The sequence below is a fragment of the Caretta caretta genome, chromosome 5 (assembly GCF_965140235.1).
Source record: "Caretta caretta isolate rCarCar2 chromosome 5, rCarCar1.hap1, whole genome shotgun sequence".
NCBI lineage: Eukaryota > Metazoa > Chordata > Testudines > Cheloniidae > Caretta > Caretta caretta.
Genome location: NC_134210.1, coordinates 42,161,546 through 42,179,786, shown reverse-complemented (window position 1 = coordinate 42,179,786; position 18,241 = coordinate 42,161,546). Strand labels below are relative to the sequence as shown.

General features: G+C 39.7%; 1 protein-coding gene across 4 annotated transcripts in view; it reads left to right on the top strand.

The window, feature by feature from the left end:
• The window catches only part of ADAMTS6 (ADAM metallopeptidase with thrombospondin type 1 motif 6), a 321,368-nt gene that overhangs the window by 242,357 nt on the left and 60,770 nt on the right, over positions 1-18,241 (top strand). For all 4 annotated transcript variants that reach the window (XM_075128498.1, XM_048850900.2, XM_048850901.2 and 1 more), the window contains 2 exons: positions 1,274-1,437; positions 3,059-3,197. In XM_075128498.1, the coding sequence (XP_074984599.1) occupies positions 1,274-1,437; positions 3,059-3,197 (303 nt within the window). The remainder of the gene's footprint in view (positions 1-1,273; positions 1,438-3,058; positions 3,198-18,241) is intronic.

Sequence of the window (18,241 nt, the reverse complement as noted above, 5' to 3'; positions counted from 1 at the left end):
CCAATAGTATACATAAAAGAGCATTCAGAGTAAAGTCTGTAAGCTTCCCAAAGTCCATTTCATATTTTAGAAACCAATAAAGGAATCTTTTTGATAAAGGAAAAAGTCAAATATCTGCCCTTGAATAGAATCTGCAAGACTACCCTTAACAAACTGATGAAGATTATAAAAAAGCTAATAATATTTTATTTGTCCATCAAACTAAATTTTTATTTCAAGCTGCTCTAAATATGATTGCAGTCTTCTGAAATTTCCATAACCTGTTGATATGCAACCTGCAGTGCTGTTTTCGTCACGTGCCATGTTGACAATGGCAGCTTAACAAATTATATTGGAAAAAGTAATAGCTTACCAGTGTTTGGTTTTCTAAATTTTATAGTTTGATTAAACTATTGGTATTTATTACTAATTTCTTGCTGATATAAATGATTTTCAGTTATTGATATTCATACAATTATTAAAATGTAAATATTCTGTATAACCGTAATAATGAACTGTGATTGAATTTGTATATTCGCTTGGAGCAGCATAACCAACTGACTAGTTCTAAGACTCAATCTGAGAGCTGGTCACACTTTTGTGTTTGATTTAATACATATCTATCTTCCATGCTACCTGACCTCAGAACAGAATCACTGAGAAATCATCTGGGAAATGTGCAGGGTTTTCTGATTTTGAACATTATTGTCTTTCTGGGTACATGCTTCTAAAGCAGAATACAAAGGGTCAAAGATAAGGAAGTAAGAATTGCTTGGGAACCAGCTTTGAAACTCATAGTGCCTCTTCCTTGCTCCAACACACACACACTTTTATTGTGCCCACAAGGTTTGCATGTCCCACACTCCAAAAGGCAGGGGTATCAAAATGTTGTTCAACTGAAGGGTACATTGCAACTCATACATTTAAGAGGTAAATCTAATTTGCATATAATGGAGCAGATTGCAGGTGTAGTACAGAGAGCACAGCCCATTGATACAAGTTCTAGCGTGCACCACCGTATCTCGATTTCCATGGCCTGTTCTTGCTGATACCTGTAGTCTCTGCAGATCACACCTGCCTACTGGAGGTGATAGCCAAAGTCAGTATTGTAGATCTCCATGAGCCACACTTCGGTCATTCTGCCAAAAGAAAAAGTAGGTTTTAAACTACTTTGAAACCAGCGATATAGAACTAAAGTACACATACTTCTGTCACATTAGTAGTTTCATTTGCAATGGCTTCTCTATTATAAATGCTGCTTCCAATTTTTAGGTGGCTTGTATTTTTTTTTAAGCTTTAAAATCTGAAGAGGATGACTACTATATTAATGGTGCCTGGACTATTGACTGGCCTAGAAAGTTTGATGTTGCTGGGACAGCTTTTCATTACAAGAGGCCAACAGAGGAACCTGAATCTTTGGAAGCTTTAGGCCCTACTTCAGAAAATCTCATAGTCATGGTAATGTTATAATGAATATATTTCTGAACTCAAACATGATTTTATGTTCCAAGTAACAGGGGGCAGTAAACTGAGTAAAATTTCATGGAAGAGAAGTAGGGCTTGCCTAGTACTTGCACTTTGAGATACCCTCCCACTCACCTCTTTCTGTTCCCAAAACTGATGGGATAGCTATGGTGATAAGGAAGAAAGCTAACAACAAACTGTTGTACTGCCAGGAGATCTACAGAAAATATCAGTGGAAATCCTCAGGCCATAGTGGGGATCCCTCCTAGTTTCATTTGCTTCCTGGTCCTCACAGTAATGGCAACATAAATAGAAAACTGGATATATGGTGTGGTCACACCTGTTGGTGACGTATGAAAGTATAAGGCAAGTTATATGACAATTTCATTGGACTGTATTCTGATGCCCTTATTCACAACAGGTAATACCTTACTCCAGAAGTAGCCCTGTTGATTTCAGTGGGTCTAATTATGGTGTGAGATATCATGGTCTGGCCCATAGTAAATTCCCTGACTGTGGACATACCTGGCCACGCTCCCAACAATGTGACGCCCGTTTTGCCTTCGGTAGCTGTGGAGAGGCTAGAAGTGGTTATGTGGAGAGGAGGTGCCTACTGCATTAACTACTTTTCTCATCCGCTCAGCACCAGTAACTTCCCTACTGAAGATTATGCACCATTTTGCTCTCTCACAGAGGGGAGCATATGCCTCAAAGTAATTTATAACTGGAGGCATGGTGAGGTGAGAAATATCGCTGAGACTCATCCAGGCTGCTTTTGTTAACATATACTGTAGATGTTAGCAGCAGCAATAAAAAATGTCAGGTTGGAGATTCAGAGCTAGATTGCCTTGAAGGCACAGCACTGTATTGAGCAGGTGGCATGTGGAAGTACTGTGCTACGGCAGGAACCACAAGAAGAATTATTGATGGTTTCACCTGGTGATACGTGGTGTTGCACCTGCAGCAGGAGCTCTGCCAGTCTGTAAAAGGAACCAGTGTACACTCTTCCCATGTGCCCAGCCACACTACTGCCTTGTACTGTGAGTGTTGGGGAAATAGCTCCACCCTCCTGTGTCTCCCTATTGGAAGTTAGTGCCATTACTGATGCCAGATTGGAGTATTATTGTAATATTGATATTGTGGTAGTATGTAGAAGCCCTAACCAGGTAAGGGTCTTATTAGTTACCCAGCCACGTTGTGGATAGTCCCAGCAAAAGAGCTCAAGATGGGGGTTTGAAGATTTTTGCACACCTACAAGGGTCAGCCACAATAAAGTCCCTTAATATTATCTGGTCTTGACACCTCCATGAAGTAATTTAACTTAATGAGGCCCAGAAGATTAGAATTGTTAATATGCCAGAAACAAATTTTGCTGGTAAAAAAAAAAAATTGAAAGAAAAAAACTCACCTTACACAATGGAAAAAAATCAGTGTGTGTGTGTGTGTTTTAAAAATTAGTCCAGATTTCTTTTGGGAATACCTGCAAGAACTATTGTGGCTTGCTTTATGACATTTTCCCCCTCTACAAGACATAATACATACCTAGATTAAATGTCATTGTAGTTGCTCTCTGCTTGCATATTTTAATAGTATAACTAGTTGTTTTCAACTGCAGATTCTGCTACAGGAACAGAATTTGGGGATAAGGTATAAATTCAATGTTCCCATCTCTCGTACTGGCAGTGGAGACAATGAAGTTGGCTTTGCATGGAATCACTTGCCTTGGTCAGAATGTTCTGCCACTTGTGCTGGAGGTAAGACACATATCAGGCAATCAAGCTGAAGGGTCAGTTGAATTACAAAATATACATTGCCTCATATTTGTTTAGGTAACTAATTGAAAACATTTATTTCAGGTCTGCTTCAAGCCTTAATTTAGTGAAAGAAAGTTTATTTTGATTATCACATTGTATTTTGTTTATTTTCAACTTCATATAATTTGTACAGATTTGTTGATTAAATACAGTACTTCTTGGCACAGTGAGTGTCTGTCGGCTGGTGCTTCTCCTGAGACTCTCTTGAAGCTGGCATGCTAGCTTTTCACAGGAGCTTTCTTGATAAAAGACATCTGAAGTTTTAAGTAAGGAAATAAACAAGACTCAGAAGGCAAATATAAGGTATCTGTAACAAAGGGAAGAGGGATGTAGTTCATATGATCTTAGGCAGGCCCTCCTATCCTCCAACCACCAAAGTTAAGGATGCATACTGGCAGCTTTTCAGTAGTAGATATTTCACTACTGGATGATACTTCCCAGCCCATAGCAGTATCTGAGATCCATTGGCTATTGGCAGTGGTGGGGGATTTGTGGGTTGTCCCATGTGAGTTCATCATGGGTGCCTTTTGCCCACAATTTACTGTATTCCTAATCCTCCTCCCTCTAGTGGCCACCAATGCAATTCTTTACCTCTGGCTGGGAAAGCAGGACAGTTGGCTTCCTTCAAAGCCAACACCATTGCTGCTGCATGGACTGGTGAGTAGAAGTGCTGTGTGAGCAGCATCTTTCTTCTCTCTGGAGACTAAATTCATCGCCTCCACCACACACATCAGTTTCAGAAGACAAGAGAATAAGATTTTTAAATCCATCCCTGGACCTTGGTAGTGTATGTCCCTATATCAAGGGAAATGCTTCATTTTAATTTAAGGGTGACTAATGCTGGGAGGAGGGGGGAATTTTTTTTAAATTGAACTCAAATCCAAGTACTTAAGTTCCTTTTCTTGCTAATCAAGGTTTTTGTATTTAGAGCTTTCTCCCTCACAGTATCATTCTGCTAGATCCTGAGGTAGTTATTATTACTTGTTTATTGTTTACATTCCAACAGTATGCTCAGCATTGCACAGGACACAAAGAAAGCTACAGATCCTCTCCTGCTAACTAGAAAAATATTTGAGACAAAAATACACTGGGAGATCTAGAGGATGGTGCTAACGTACTGTCTTTTTTGTTGTTCGTTTGTCATGGGGTTTTTTGTTGCATAATAGGTGAGTGACAGAATTTTTAGTGATCTGCATTAGCATTTGTGAGTCTTGTAGAAGAATTAAGTTTTAAGGAGGAAGTTCAAAGAAAGAGGTAGAATACCTATCTCCTTAGGATAGAAAAGCAGTTCCAAGCATTAGGAGGCAGCAAGTGATGGCAAATCCCATGTTTATGACATAGTGAGTGAAATCCTGGCCCTACTGACGTCATTGGCAAAACTCCCATTGACTTCAGGAGGGCCAAGATTTCACTCCAGAGCCTTTTGTCATGGAAATGATTGTAATGTCACAAATTCATTACTATATGGGAGCAAGAGATTGGCTGTGAAGGAGCAGATCTTTGTTTAATTAATGATGCTAAAATATTAGTATTTAATCTGTAAACAATGTATGAAAAATTGAAAAGTAAATGAATTTATTATGAATGTGAAAGTTTACCTTAACACAAAAGTCTCTTTTTAAGTAGTTAATGGTGACTACAACCAGACTCTTCTCTCTCCATTCTTTCAGTTTAATGTGAGAAAGTGCTATAGTGACTGATTTTCTTGAAGAAAATGAGGACCCTGTTCAGGGAATAATTGTTTCACTGTAGCTATAATTCATATAGAAACTATCTGCTTTTCCCATGTGAATTGTTTTTTACTGCAGTTTATGAAACACCTTTTGCTATACACCAATAGAAGACAGGGATACTCAATTAAAAAAAAGAGGCTGAATCAGGGAAAAAGAGAAGTGAGGGAGATATTGTAACTGAAAAAAATAGGCTGGAAAAAAAAGGAAGTATGGAAAAATCCTAGAAACACTATGTGGCTTTGGTTATTTTATAGCATTCATTGTCTCGTGCAACCTTAATTTGGCCTATTGTGTGTATTCGTTATAGTATAGTCTTTAATTAACATGATCTTGTGCCATTTTTTCCACAGGATTCTTTCCTTGTTCAGTGTATAGGGTGGACAGTGCTCAGTTAACAAGCAGCTATTCAATATTTTGTTTTATCCTCATTGTTCAGTGTGTGGCCCTAGTCTTTTTTACTGCACACTATTCAAACCCTGTTATGATGACCAAATTATAAATTTCCTCATAGGCTTTTCTATGGCACTCATCACTATGGTACGTGAGTGATTCAAACCCATGAATTAATATTCACAAAAACCCCATGAGGAAAGGAGGAGGTATTATATCCATTTTAAAGATGGGGAGCTGAGGCACAGAGAGATTAAGGTCAAAAGTATCCTCTATTTCTGGGTTCCCAATTTGAGATGCCTAGGACCTGATTTTTCAGAGTACTTAGCATTATATTGCACTTTATATACTGAAGCACATGGACTTCAGTTGCAATTGTGTGTGCTCAGAACTTCTGCAAATTGGGCCCCAGGATCTCATGTTGGGCACCCAGAAAATGAAGGACACACAATTGGTGACCACCTCTGACTTGCCCAGCATCATATAGCAACTCTGTGGCAGAGGCAGGGATGGAATCCAATTCTCCAGGCCCCCCATTCAACTGTCTTAATCACAAGACCCTTCTTTCTGTTCCAGAAAGGAACCCTCTACCTAATTTACTACATACTTTCCAATCTCTGAATAAAGGAGGCAGGGGTCTTACAGACAACAGCCTGCTTTACAACACAACCCCAATTCATCCCCAGAGCAGATCCATCCTGTGTACTGAATAAGGCAGGCGTCCTGTGGAAAAAAGGCATGTGATGCTATAATTAAAGACCGTATCATCATGGATACACACATGGGAGCTGAGTCACGGTTACAAAAGCTTTTATTCCCTCCACATTTGAATCAGACAGCTTCCTCCATTACATGGGTGCCAGAAGGGGATATCCTTGACAGCACAAGAGAGACAAGCTCCCTGGTCTCAGTTTCATTGCCTTGTCCTACCTTGGCCCAGAGCAACAGTGAAGGAGCGAACGGCAGGTGGGGGGGCCTCGGGAAGAAAGGAGTGAGTGGTGGGCAGGGAGGCATCAGGGGAAGGGGTGGAGAGGCGTGAGAGTGGGGGAGCCTCGGGAAAGGGAGGAAAGGTGACCAAGGCTTAAAGCCATCTTTACACTCCTCCAAGTCTGGGAGTATAAATTAGAACAGGGTGCTTTAATTTACACAAGCTGGTAACAGTCCCCTGTGGGCATTATGTAGCCAAGGATTGCTGGAGCACAAGGCGCTCCGGCCACACCTCCAGTATGCCCTGTATGCTAAAGCCGTGATTTTCAACCTGTGGTCCATGGACCCCAGGGGTTCCACAGACTATGTCTAAGATTTCCAAAGGAGTCTGCACCTCCATTTGAAATTTTGTAGGGGTCCACAAATTAAAATAGATTGAAAACCACTGTGCTAAAGGGGCTGGTATAGAGCTAACTCAGGGGTGGCCAACCTGAGCTTGAGAAGGAGCCAGAATTTACTAATGAACATTGCCAAGGAGACGCAGTAATATGTCAGCAGCCCCCCATCCACTACCCCCCTCCAGCTCCCAGCGCGTCCCACCCACTGGCAGCCCCACCAGTCAGTGCCTCCCCTCTCTCCCCGTGCCTCCTGGCCGCCGCAATCAGCTGTTTCGCACTGCGCAGGAGGCTCTGGTGAGGCGGGGGAAGGAGCGAGGGCATGGCGGGCTCAGGGGCAGGGGAAGGGTGGAGTGGTGGCAGGACCTGGGGCAGAGCAGGGGGGTGAGCAGTGAGCATCCCACAGCACATTGGGAAGTTAGCATCTGTAGCTCCAGCCTCAGAGTCAGCGCCTATGCAAGGAGCCGCATATTACCTCTGAAGAGCCGTATGCGGCTCTGGAGTCACAGGTTGGCCCCCCTGAGCTGACTGTATGCCAGCCAGGAATTATCCCATGCCAAGGGAATCTCCAGATGCCTTATGAGGGTGGCTTTCCAGAATGGTACAAAGGACCCAGAGTGGGTCCTGAGGTTATGGCCTATGAAATGTGTATACTTAACACCTATCATTCATAAATACTCCTAGGCGAAGGTTGCATGAATCATTTAAAGTTGAACTGGATAAAACACTAAAGGATATACTGTAGGAAACAATCTTGGAATACCTCTTACAACTTTTTTATTTCTAATTTTCCTCTTTGAATTGCTGCTGTGGTCCAAAACACTTGTTTGCTCGGTGACGTAGACAATGCTGCTGGTTAGAATAGATTACTTGGAGTCAAGAGTCTCAGCTCAGTGTGTTTAACCTTGGCAAATAATGCAACCTTCCCATTCATTAGGGTGGGTAGGGTGGGATGGCTTACGTGCTGTGAGATTCTAGAATGAAAGATGTTAAGGATTATGATTTTTTCAAGGATCTTAGAATCCAAAAACAGGACGCAAACAGCAAAAATTAGTGAATAGAGGCTTTTCTGCTTATATTTATTCTAATATATACCATACAAATGGCCCATGTTCTATATGTGCTTTGATGTCATTCACCTTTTAGAAATTCCAGTCAAACCTTAGATAAAGGTGATTGTGTCTTTGTTATGATGGCCTCAGGTGTGGAACAAGCTCCTCTATGACGTCCATTTTAGCCCATTCGTTACACAGTTAAATAACATCTTTGAACATTTTTATCAAGGGTTTTGTTGGTTTCATATTTAGAATTTTTCTGTGTAGTATTCTGTTTATCTTCTTTGGGACTAGTCCTTCAAACACTTTCTTTGTTGGGCAGGAAGTGCATCCTCTTTACCCATGTTGCTTGGTGCAGGAGTGACTGGATACACACATGAATTTTTGCAGCAGTTTTAAAAATTACCTCTATAATTCAGCTGCATGCATGTTCTGATTTCCTAATTTACTCACTATACCTTTGACAGTATAGTCCTAACGGGCTAAACCAAAGTCATAACAGTGAACTATTTCAGAGTTAAGCCTCAGCTACCACGCTTGTGGGACCTGTACATTACAAAAGATGTGTTGGAAGCTTTGTGTAAAACAGTAGGTAAGCACAAAATGACAAGTTGAAAATAGAGTTGCAGCCTCACCAAGACTCACTGGGATGGATTCTCATCTGGTGTAGGTTGTTATAGTTCCATAGACCTGTGACAGTTTGCCCCAACTGAGGATCTGCTCCACCATGTTCTTTCTTTACTTTATGATAGTAAAAAGAGATAGTGTCGTATAAGTATCCAAGATACTTGGGCTTGGTCTACACTACAGACTTATGTCAGTATAACTGTGTCATTCAGTGATGGGGAAAATCCACACCCCTGAATGTTAATGATGCTGTTATACTGACCAAACTCCTAGTGTAGACAGCACTATGTTGACAGGAGGGCTTCTCCCATCGACATAGCTACCACCTCTCATGGAGATGGAGTACCTATGCCAATAGGAGAAGCTCTCCCGTCGACGTAGGTAGTGTCTTCACTAAGTGCTGAGTACTGTATGTGTAGACAAGCCCTTACATTCTGTTTTTTCCATAAAGAAACATCCATTACAGTTTTAAATACACTCCATTTATGTAGCCTTTGGCTGCAACTGCATTAACAATTCAGTTATTCCTCCCACATATCCTTTCCCCCTGGACTGTGTTCCCTACCTTTCCCTCACCCAGAGAGAGTCACAATGTTGTGTTGTGCAAAGGAACTGACATTGACTAGTCAGCAACTTCTCTTCAGCACCACACCTGCCAGAACACCTCTCAGCCATGCAGATTTTAACTCTGGGAAACAACAGAAACTCAAACTGTTCTTGGAATAGGAAGGAGGGGCAAAATTTATCCTTGTTCCTTTTGATTTTTTTAGGGTGGAAGGCTACAGCATTCCACAGTTTTCCTGAAAATTGTTATTCATCAAGTCAATTGTTTTTAAATGTGCCCTTGTTTTAAGAGTAGAAACATATAATATGTATTATCTGGAAAGATTCTCTCTTCTTTCCTAAAGAAAAATTTAAAGCATCTTTCTAAATTTTAACTTTTCTTCTATGATTTTTGAAAATCAGCTACAATTCCAATATGTATATAGGGTTAGATATGAATAAAAAGATAAATAATTAGACAACCATTATGAACTTCTCATATTATATCTGCAAATATTTGAAACCCATTAAAGAGATGATATACAGTTAAATAGTTTATAAAGCAGTGGAATGAAAATCCCAGATTATTTCAATACAATGCAGTATGCATATTGCAAATCTACTTATAGTTAAACTCATCATATAGGTCCCAATTCATGAAAGTATCACTAGTCATGAGAGAACTTAAGCAGATACTTAACATTAATCATGTACTTAAGTCCCATTAAAGTCAGTGTTTCACTGTATCCGAGTCACTGAGATTTAAGCACATGATTAGAGTTAAGCACATGCTTAATAAGGCTAATGAAGAGTTTAGGGGTAGTGACAGGGTGGCTAATGGGAATGAGGACAAACAGCTTAATGGGACTAAATCGGGGAACCTAGATAATCTCCATCCAAGAATATTAAAGGAATTGGCACATGAAATTGCACGTCCAATAGCAAGGATTTTTAATGAATCTGTAAATTCAGGAGTTGTACCGTATGACTGGAGAATTGCTAATATAGTTCCTATTTTTAAGAAAGAGAAAAAAAGTGATCCAGGAAGGTACAGGCCTGTTACTTTGACCTCAGTTGTACGCAAGGTCTTGGAACAAATTTTGAAAGAGAAAGTAGTTAAGGACATAGAGGTTAACAGGAATTGGAATAAAATACAACATGATTTTACAAAAGGTAGATTGTGCCAGACAAACCAGATCTCTTTCTTTTAGAAGATAACTGATTTTTTAGACAAAGCAAATGCAGTCGATCTAATTTACCTGGATTTCAGTAAGGCATTTGATACAGATCCACATGGGAAATTATTAGTTAAATTGGAGAAGATGGGGATTAATATGAGAATTGCAAGGTGGTTAAGGGATTGGTTAAAGAGGAGACTACAACAGGTCATACTGAAAGGTGAACTGTCAGATTGCTAGTGGAGTTCCTCAGGGATCGGTCTTGGGACCAATCTTATTTAACCTTTTTATTACTGACATTGGCACAAAAAGTGGGAGTGTGCTAATATAGAAGAGCACCATAATATCATAAAAGAAGATCTGAATGACCTTGTAAACTGGAGTAATAGAAATGGGATGAAATTTAACAGTGCAAAGTGCAAGGTCATGCATATAGGGACTAACAACAAGAATTTTTGCTATAAACTGGGGACATATCAGTTGGAAATGACAGAGGAGGAGAAAGAACTGGGAATATTGGGTGATCACAGGATGACTATGAAAAAGGCTAATGCAGTCCTAGGATGCATCAGGTGAGGTATTTCCAGTAGAGACAGGGAAGAATTAGTACCATTATACAAGGCTCTGGTGAGACCTCATCAGGAATATTGTGTGCAATTCTGGTCTCCCGTGTTTAAGAAAGATGAATTCAAACTGGAAGAGGTGCAGAGAAGGGCTACTACGTTGATCCAAGGAATGGAAAACCTATCTTATGAGAGGAGACTCAAAGAGCTTAGCTTGTTTAGCCTAACCAAAAGGAGGCTGAGGGGACTGCTGTCTATATATACATCAGAGGGATAAATACCAGGGAGGGAGAGGAGTTATTTAAGGTAAGCACCAATATGGAGACAAGAAAAATCTGAGATACTGAGAGCCCTGAATAATCAATATCAATATCTAATGATATGGAGACAAGAACAAATGGATATAAATTGGCCATCAACAAGTTAAGGCTTGAAATTAGGCAAAGGTTGATGACCATCAGAGGAGTGAAGTTCTGGAACAGCCAGGGAGCACTGGAGGCAAAAAACCTAACTGGCTTCAAAACTGATCTGAATAAGTTTATGGAGGAGATGGTATGATGAGACTGCCTACAATCACATGTAGCTCATCTGTGACTGCCATTAGCAAATATTTCCAATGGCCAGTCATGGGACACTAGATGGGGAGGGCTCTAAGTTACTACAGAGAATTCTTTCCCAAGTGTCTGGTTGGTGGGTCTTGCCCACGTGCTCAGGATCTAACTGATCACTGTATTTGGAGTTGGGAAGGAATTTTCTCCCAGGTCAAATTTACAGAGACCCTGGGGGTTTTCACCTTCCTCTGCAGCATGGGGCACAGGTCATTTGCAGGTTTAAACTAGCGTGAATGGTAGATTCTCTGTAACTTGAAGTCTTTAAACCATGATTTGAAGACTTCAGAAATTCAGCCAGAGGTTAGGGGTCTATTTCAGGAGTGGGTGGGGGAGGTTCTGTAGCCTGCAACATGGAGAAGGTTAGACTAGATGATCATGATGGTCCCTTCTGACCTTAAAGTCTATGAGTCTATGAACTGCTGTCCTGAATTGGGAACATAATGAGGTTGTTCTGTGAATGAAATTATTTCAGCTATAAATTCTATTTTAATTGAATCCAATTACATACTATTTTCCAAATATACAGAGTGATACCAACAATTGGTATCATATGCAAATATGGTATCATATCCATAACCTACATATCCACAAATACAACCTTCAGGATATATATATAGCTGAACATGAATAAACATCAGGAAATTTCAGGGCAATTTGAGCAGAGGCCAAAGTCAATCAGTGTGCATTGAAAATCTGAGAGCCCTGAATAATCAATATCTAATGCTCTCAATATCTAATGCTTATGGGCACTGTGACCTGAACCTGGGTCTTCTATATCCCAGGTAAGTGCCTTAAGAATTGGGCTATAGTGTCAGTCTTGCTCTGGCCTACTGAATATTTAGTTATACAAAATGGAACAACTCCAACAGGAGATATTTACTTAGCCAGAGAGAAAGTCTGACTCTATAGCCCAGTGGTTAAATCACTAACCTGTGATATGGGAGTTCTAGGACAGAATTTCTGGTCAAAATATAGGAGTGAGAGACAACCCCTCCAGAAAAAGCCAGGTCTCCCATATCCCAGGTGAATGCCCTAATCACTGAGCTGTAAAGTTAGTCTCTCTGCCTGGCCCAATGAATATTTAATGACTTATACAAAATGGAAGAGCTTTGGTAGGAGACATTACTGAGACAGAGAGAGACCATGTCTGTCAGGCTAGTGGCTGCCTGATTCAGGGTAGGGAGTTGAAGGTGAGTTTCCCACATCCCAAGTAAATACCCTATCCACCAGGCTATTGGCTATTCTGGAACAATGCTGTCTCACACACTCACATATTTTGACCAGCAATTTCATTCTGGATCTGATAAACTTTTCCTGACAAAGTTTAGTCAAATCTGGAATGTTCCCTATGAAAAGTTTTGATGTTGATGAATCAGCATTTTCTAATGAAACATGTTTCATTGAAAATTTCCCGGCCAGCTTCATTTCACCCAGTATTTTCTGCATCAAGTCCAGTAGATAGTGTTGGAACAGTTCAGTAAATAGGAAAGAACAAAACTCAGAAGATTTGGTTGCTGAGAGGAAAAAGTGTTTATCTGAATCTTATCTGAACTATTCACACCTATTGAGTTTCAAAACTGTGATGGAAATGTCACAAGAAATGGATTCTAATTATATTTCTGGCACTTCTTATTTCCCTTCTATCTGGACCAGAAGGTGCAGAGCATAAAAACAAAAAATTACAGGCGAAATGAAGAAGCTATCTACACTTTTTTAAGGCTCAAGTTTTCAGTTTTTGAGTTTTGGGCAAAAGATTCTTATTTTGAACAAATTGGTTCATACATACTTCAAGTGACCTTTCAAGTACTGTAATTTGCTCTGTATTCATAATGCTAAATTCTGCTCTGATTTACAATCTGTGCATTTGTATTGATTTCAATAGGTTATGAAACAGGGCAGAATTTGGACCATATTTTGTATCAGAGTCTTCTCTGCACCGTGCCTCATTATGTTATTCACCATAACCTTAGTATAAAAATTCCCTCTATTTACAACCCTGTTCTTCCTGTTTGTCTTCTTTATCTTTCTTTACCCATCCTGTTTTTCAGAAAGCTTTTTAATAAATGTAAATGTCTCATTAAATGTAATTTATTCAGTACTCTCTTTCTCTCTGAATCCTCAGTATAAATTCCTAAGGAGTTCTTTATTTTTTTCCTGGAAATTATTAACAGATACTGTATCAAATCTGAGATTTATTTTTATATCCTCCTGAATTTAGCCAAAGACAGGGTATGAGCAGGGAAGCCCCTGACTAGCAGTTAGAGACTATGGTAGCAGCCCCACCTAGATGTAGGGGACAGGAGATCCGATGCCCTCCCACACCAGTGGTTTATGACCCAGGGATCCTCTTGGGCACTGTAAGGAAACTGTCTGCTACCTGCAGTCCACCTAACATCCTCCCCTGGGTCTCTTCCTACCACTCTGTCCCTCTGGATGTATCATGGCTTGTGGTTGGCCCTTATGACCCAGCTCATGGGCCTCTCAAGGCTAGGAAGTTCCAGCTTCATGCAGCAGTCACCCTCATGAGGCTACCCTCCTGGCATAGTCCCTTTGAAGCAGGGAATGTAGCTCCATCTCTCTCTGCTTACCACCCTCCTCTGCTGAAGAGATTCCCTTTTAACCCCCTCCATCAAATGGCCTCCTGGGTTGGGGCTTCCTGGGCCCAGAGTTGTCCCTGCACCCCTGTCTCTCCAATCTCTCCATCACACAGGACCAGTGGGCTTATTATCTGTTCATAAAAGCTTGCCTAATTCCAGCCAATTCTTTCCTTTTTGTTTGAGTCAAGTGATTCATATACAGGAAGAGCAATAGTTGGTTCCCTTGGTATTTAATGTCCCCCTTGACCTTTCCTTCTCTCAGGGATTGTCTATACTTACTCGATGCAGCAGTGTTGATTTAGTGGGTCTGGTGAAGACCCGCTAAGTTGATGGCAGACCGCTCTCCCATAGACTCCTGTACTCCAGCTCCCCGAGAAGAGTGTAAGGTAAGTCAGTGGGAGAATGTCTCCCATTGACACAGCACAGTGTAGACACTGTGGTGAGTAGATCTAGCTACGTCGACTTTGTTAAAAGAAAAGGAGTACTTGTGGCACCTTAGATTCAGTTATTCACGTAACTGAAGTAGCGTAACTTAGGTCAATTTACTGCGGTAGTGTAGACAAAGCCTCAGAAAGTGCTCTTTGAAATCCAAGAGAGTGGCTACATTATTACTCTAAATATTGTCACAGCTCTTCAACCTGTTTTTTTCCATTTTCTTTTTGTACTTTAAATTCAACATTTTCTGTATAAAAAAAAAAAGAGGGTTTCCCTTCAAATTTGAACTCATAATCTTTAGGTTATTTTTTTCCTTATATGGGCTATTCCCACACAGCAGGTAGGAGACTGCAATATTGCTTTTGTGATGGGGAACCTTATGTAAAACTCAGTTACATGTATTCTTTCCTAGTTAACTTCCTTGTTGGTTGTCCCTCAATAACTATTCTAGTTGCTGTGTAAAAATTTTTGTAAAGGAGAGCTAAACTTTATCACCTTGCTTTGTTACATGTTATATGTTAAAGCTTGCTCTCAATCCCTAGTAAAGATTCTGAACTCAGAAAAGAAAAGGAGAAATTCATATGTCTTCTGATTATGGACATTGTTTGGCACACATTAAAATCCATTACATAATAACATTTGTAATTAAAAACCTTATAGATGAAAATACATAGCTGGTCTAAGACTGTGCAACAGAACTTCATAGATCATCCCCTTGAACTTTTACTGCTATACTCTATTACCACTCAAAGTACACTAACTCTATTGGTTAGATGTACTTGCAAATATTTCCATTTGTGGTTGTGCACCCAGCACAATGAGGCCCTGTAAACTTGTAGGCAGATTTACCAGCTGGGGAAGTCCAAATAACATCCAAACATATTAGGGAGGCACTCAGATACTATGGTAATGAGAGCCAGTTAAGTATCATAATAGATAAAGACAAAAATACAGGAGAACACTGGAGAACTGAACAGCAGAATGTGGGGTACACAACTAGACAATGCAAGTTTATACAGAGAGAGAAGAATAGAAGAGGATAGAACAGAGGGAACTGAGAGTATTCATCATCCAGGATTTGCTACGTGTGCTGAGCATTGGTTTTTATTTCAAGCATTTCTTTGCAGCTCACCACAAGCTCTTTTTTCATATGGCATATGAAATTTTTAGTCAACGTACTGTGATAAATAAATTGATTGTTGGCTGCTTCCTTTGCTAAATGACTGGTGACCACTATGTTTTTATTACATGCCCTCAGCAGAACAGTAAAATTGTCTCTGAACAAATAAAACATACATTTTCTTTGCTGAGGGCAAGTATGTTTGGCTCTGTGAAGAATATCTTGTAATCAGATGAGAGAGCTCAAAAACTACGTCTAGATTAACCAGCATACAATAGTTTTAGTGATGCAAAATTCACCATGTATTGGTAGTGGCATCTTTATAATTAACCATTGCAATTGCAAACCACAATTTTTTGGCTCTTCAAAATAGATATAGCGTCTACATTCCTGTAATTTTAATTTAAGAATAAAAGGTGCCCTGTGTAATTTAAAATTTGGCCACTGAAAGTCATGCAGACTATTTGGAATTGAAATCCGCAAAACCTCTGCAAATCTCCAGGGAATATGGTCAATAAACTACTAGAGTTTTGTTTTCTATTAGACTTGCACCGACCAGTTATGAGGACATTTTATGTCTTTTTTTTGTAAACTATAAATCTGTATATTTGAAAGCACAGTGTTTCTGTCTAACTGTTTGTAATTCTTCCCCTAAGGGTTTAAATGAATCTGTTTAGCAATGTTTTTCAGATTATTTTAAGAGAAGTAATATACTCAGGGAAGAGTTGATAATTTAAAGAGATTTCTCAGGGCCCATAGAGCTAAACTAGACTTGTCTGTTGCTTAAGTTTACTATTTCTAGCTTTCTCCCATTGTTTTTGTAGTTAAAAGTTAAAAGCTGAATTTTGTTTAACAGAGAGCAAATTTTAAATAGTACGGTAGTTAGGTGGCAATGCTTAAAAAGTGTCCCTAATCCATACCTTTATTCTTCATTCATAAAGTAAATTCTGTAGTGCAAGGTGTTACAGAATAGCATATTTCAAACTGGATCAGCTTATGTTTTCGCTAGCAAGTCTTCATCTGGGTCATCTGCTTGGAATGGACTACAGAGTCTTCGTTATGTGGATAGTGATGAGTGATATCTTGTTTGGTTTATGAAACATTACCTATATAGGACTAAAGAACACTGGTGGTATAAAAGTGAATTGAAAGCTGAGCACAGTAAGGCTTTGTGTTTATAGTGTTTTAAAGTGCTTTTCTACTAAACAATTCTTCAGAAATGAATTTCACATACTTGCCAAGTTTGGGCTATACAGAGATGTATGTGATGCAGGAAGGAAATTCGGAGCAGATGATTGGTCTTCAGTGAGAATTAATATTAATATTTAAAAAACCATATCTTTATTTAGTAAAACTGATAGCAATATGAGTTTATCATTAAAAAGTTTTCATGCTAGTTTTCAAAAATATTTTAAAATTCTCTTTTAAAATTATGACGTTTGTGAAAAATGTCATCTGCACAGCATCACCCTCTATCCTTGAGAACTAGGTACGATTGAAATTGAAAGGACTGAATGATTAGGCACTGTCTTTAAAGTGGTATGAAAAAAGGGGGAGGGGGTCTGTCGTAATCTCAACCAAAATAATTTTTCATGCACTTGATACAGAAAATTGGCAAATTTTGTATGCATATATTACATAAGAATCATATTCAGTTTTAGTTTATGAAACTATTATGCCTCTGTGATACCTTTTGGGGTGCCACTTGGAACTGAGATATCACTGAGCCCGCCTGTCCCACCAGCTTGGGTTTCCCTTACTCTGTGCTGCTGTGACAGGCTCTCAAGCCCCTTTCTAGCAACACAGAGGTAGAAACACACCCAGCTGCAGCTATATTCACACAGATGCTGAGATCAGCTCTGGATGAGAGAGCTCAGCTAAGGGGTTGCCCAGCACTCAAATGCATACCCCCTCTCGAGTGTAAACACAAAATTGTATCGTCTTGCGCTGCACACAGAACTATATAGTGTAAGCTCATAAAATTCACCCTCTCCCTCAGTGTGGAGAGAAACATGCAACAGCTTTCTGCCCCAAGTATGAGTTTCACACTGGTTTTAGAGACAAAACAAAATGAATTTATTAACTACAAAAGATAGATTTTAAGTGATTATAAGTGATAGCAAACAGATCAAAACATGTTACCTTAGTAAATAATCAAAATCCGCAAACTGATCTGAACACACTAGATAGGTAAGATATAAATTAGCAAATTCTCACCCTGAGTGATAAACAGGCTGGCAGATTCTTAAGGCAAAAGTTGTCTTGGCTTTCCCAGGTTTTCATACACAGGCTAAAAATCCTTCCAGCCTGGGACCATCACTTCCCACAGTGCAGTCTTTGTTCCTCAGGTGTTTCCAGGAGTGTTGTTGTAGGGAGAGTGAGGGCCCCCATTATGTCATTTTCCCCCTTTTATATCTTCTCCCCACTTGCTGGAAAGCTCTTTTGCTGTGACCTGGGTGAAACAGTTCCCATTGTATAGTGCTATCTCTGAGAGGTTTCAATTGTACACAGTTCCTGGGGTAATCCTTGTGCTTGTATGCATTTCCTCCATAAGCCATTAACATTGTTTGGCCTTTTTACTGTCATACCTGAAAGGCTGCTTGCGGGTGTTTTCAACCTCATGACATGTTTCAGTAACACATACATAGCCAAACTTCATAACTTCACATACAATGACAACACATACAATCCAATGAGATATTACTGTCTAGCACATCAAGACTTTTAGAATGACACATCACAAGGCATACTTTGTATAAGGCATATCCTAAGTACATGACAGTGGTGAATATTGGGGTGTCAGGGTGTCA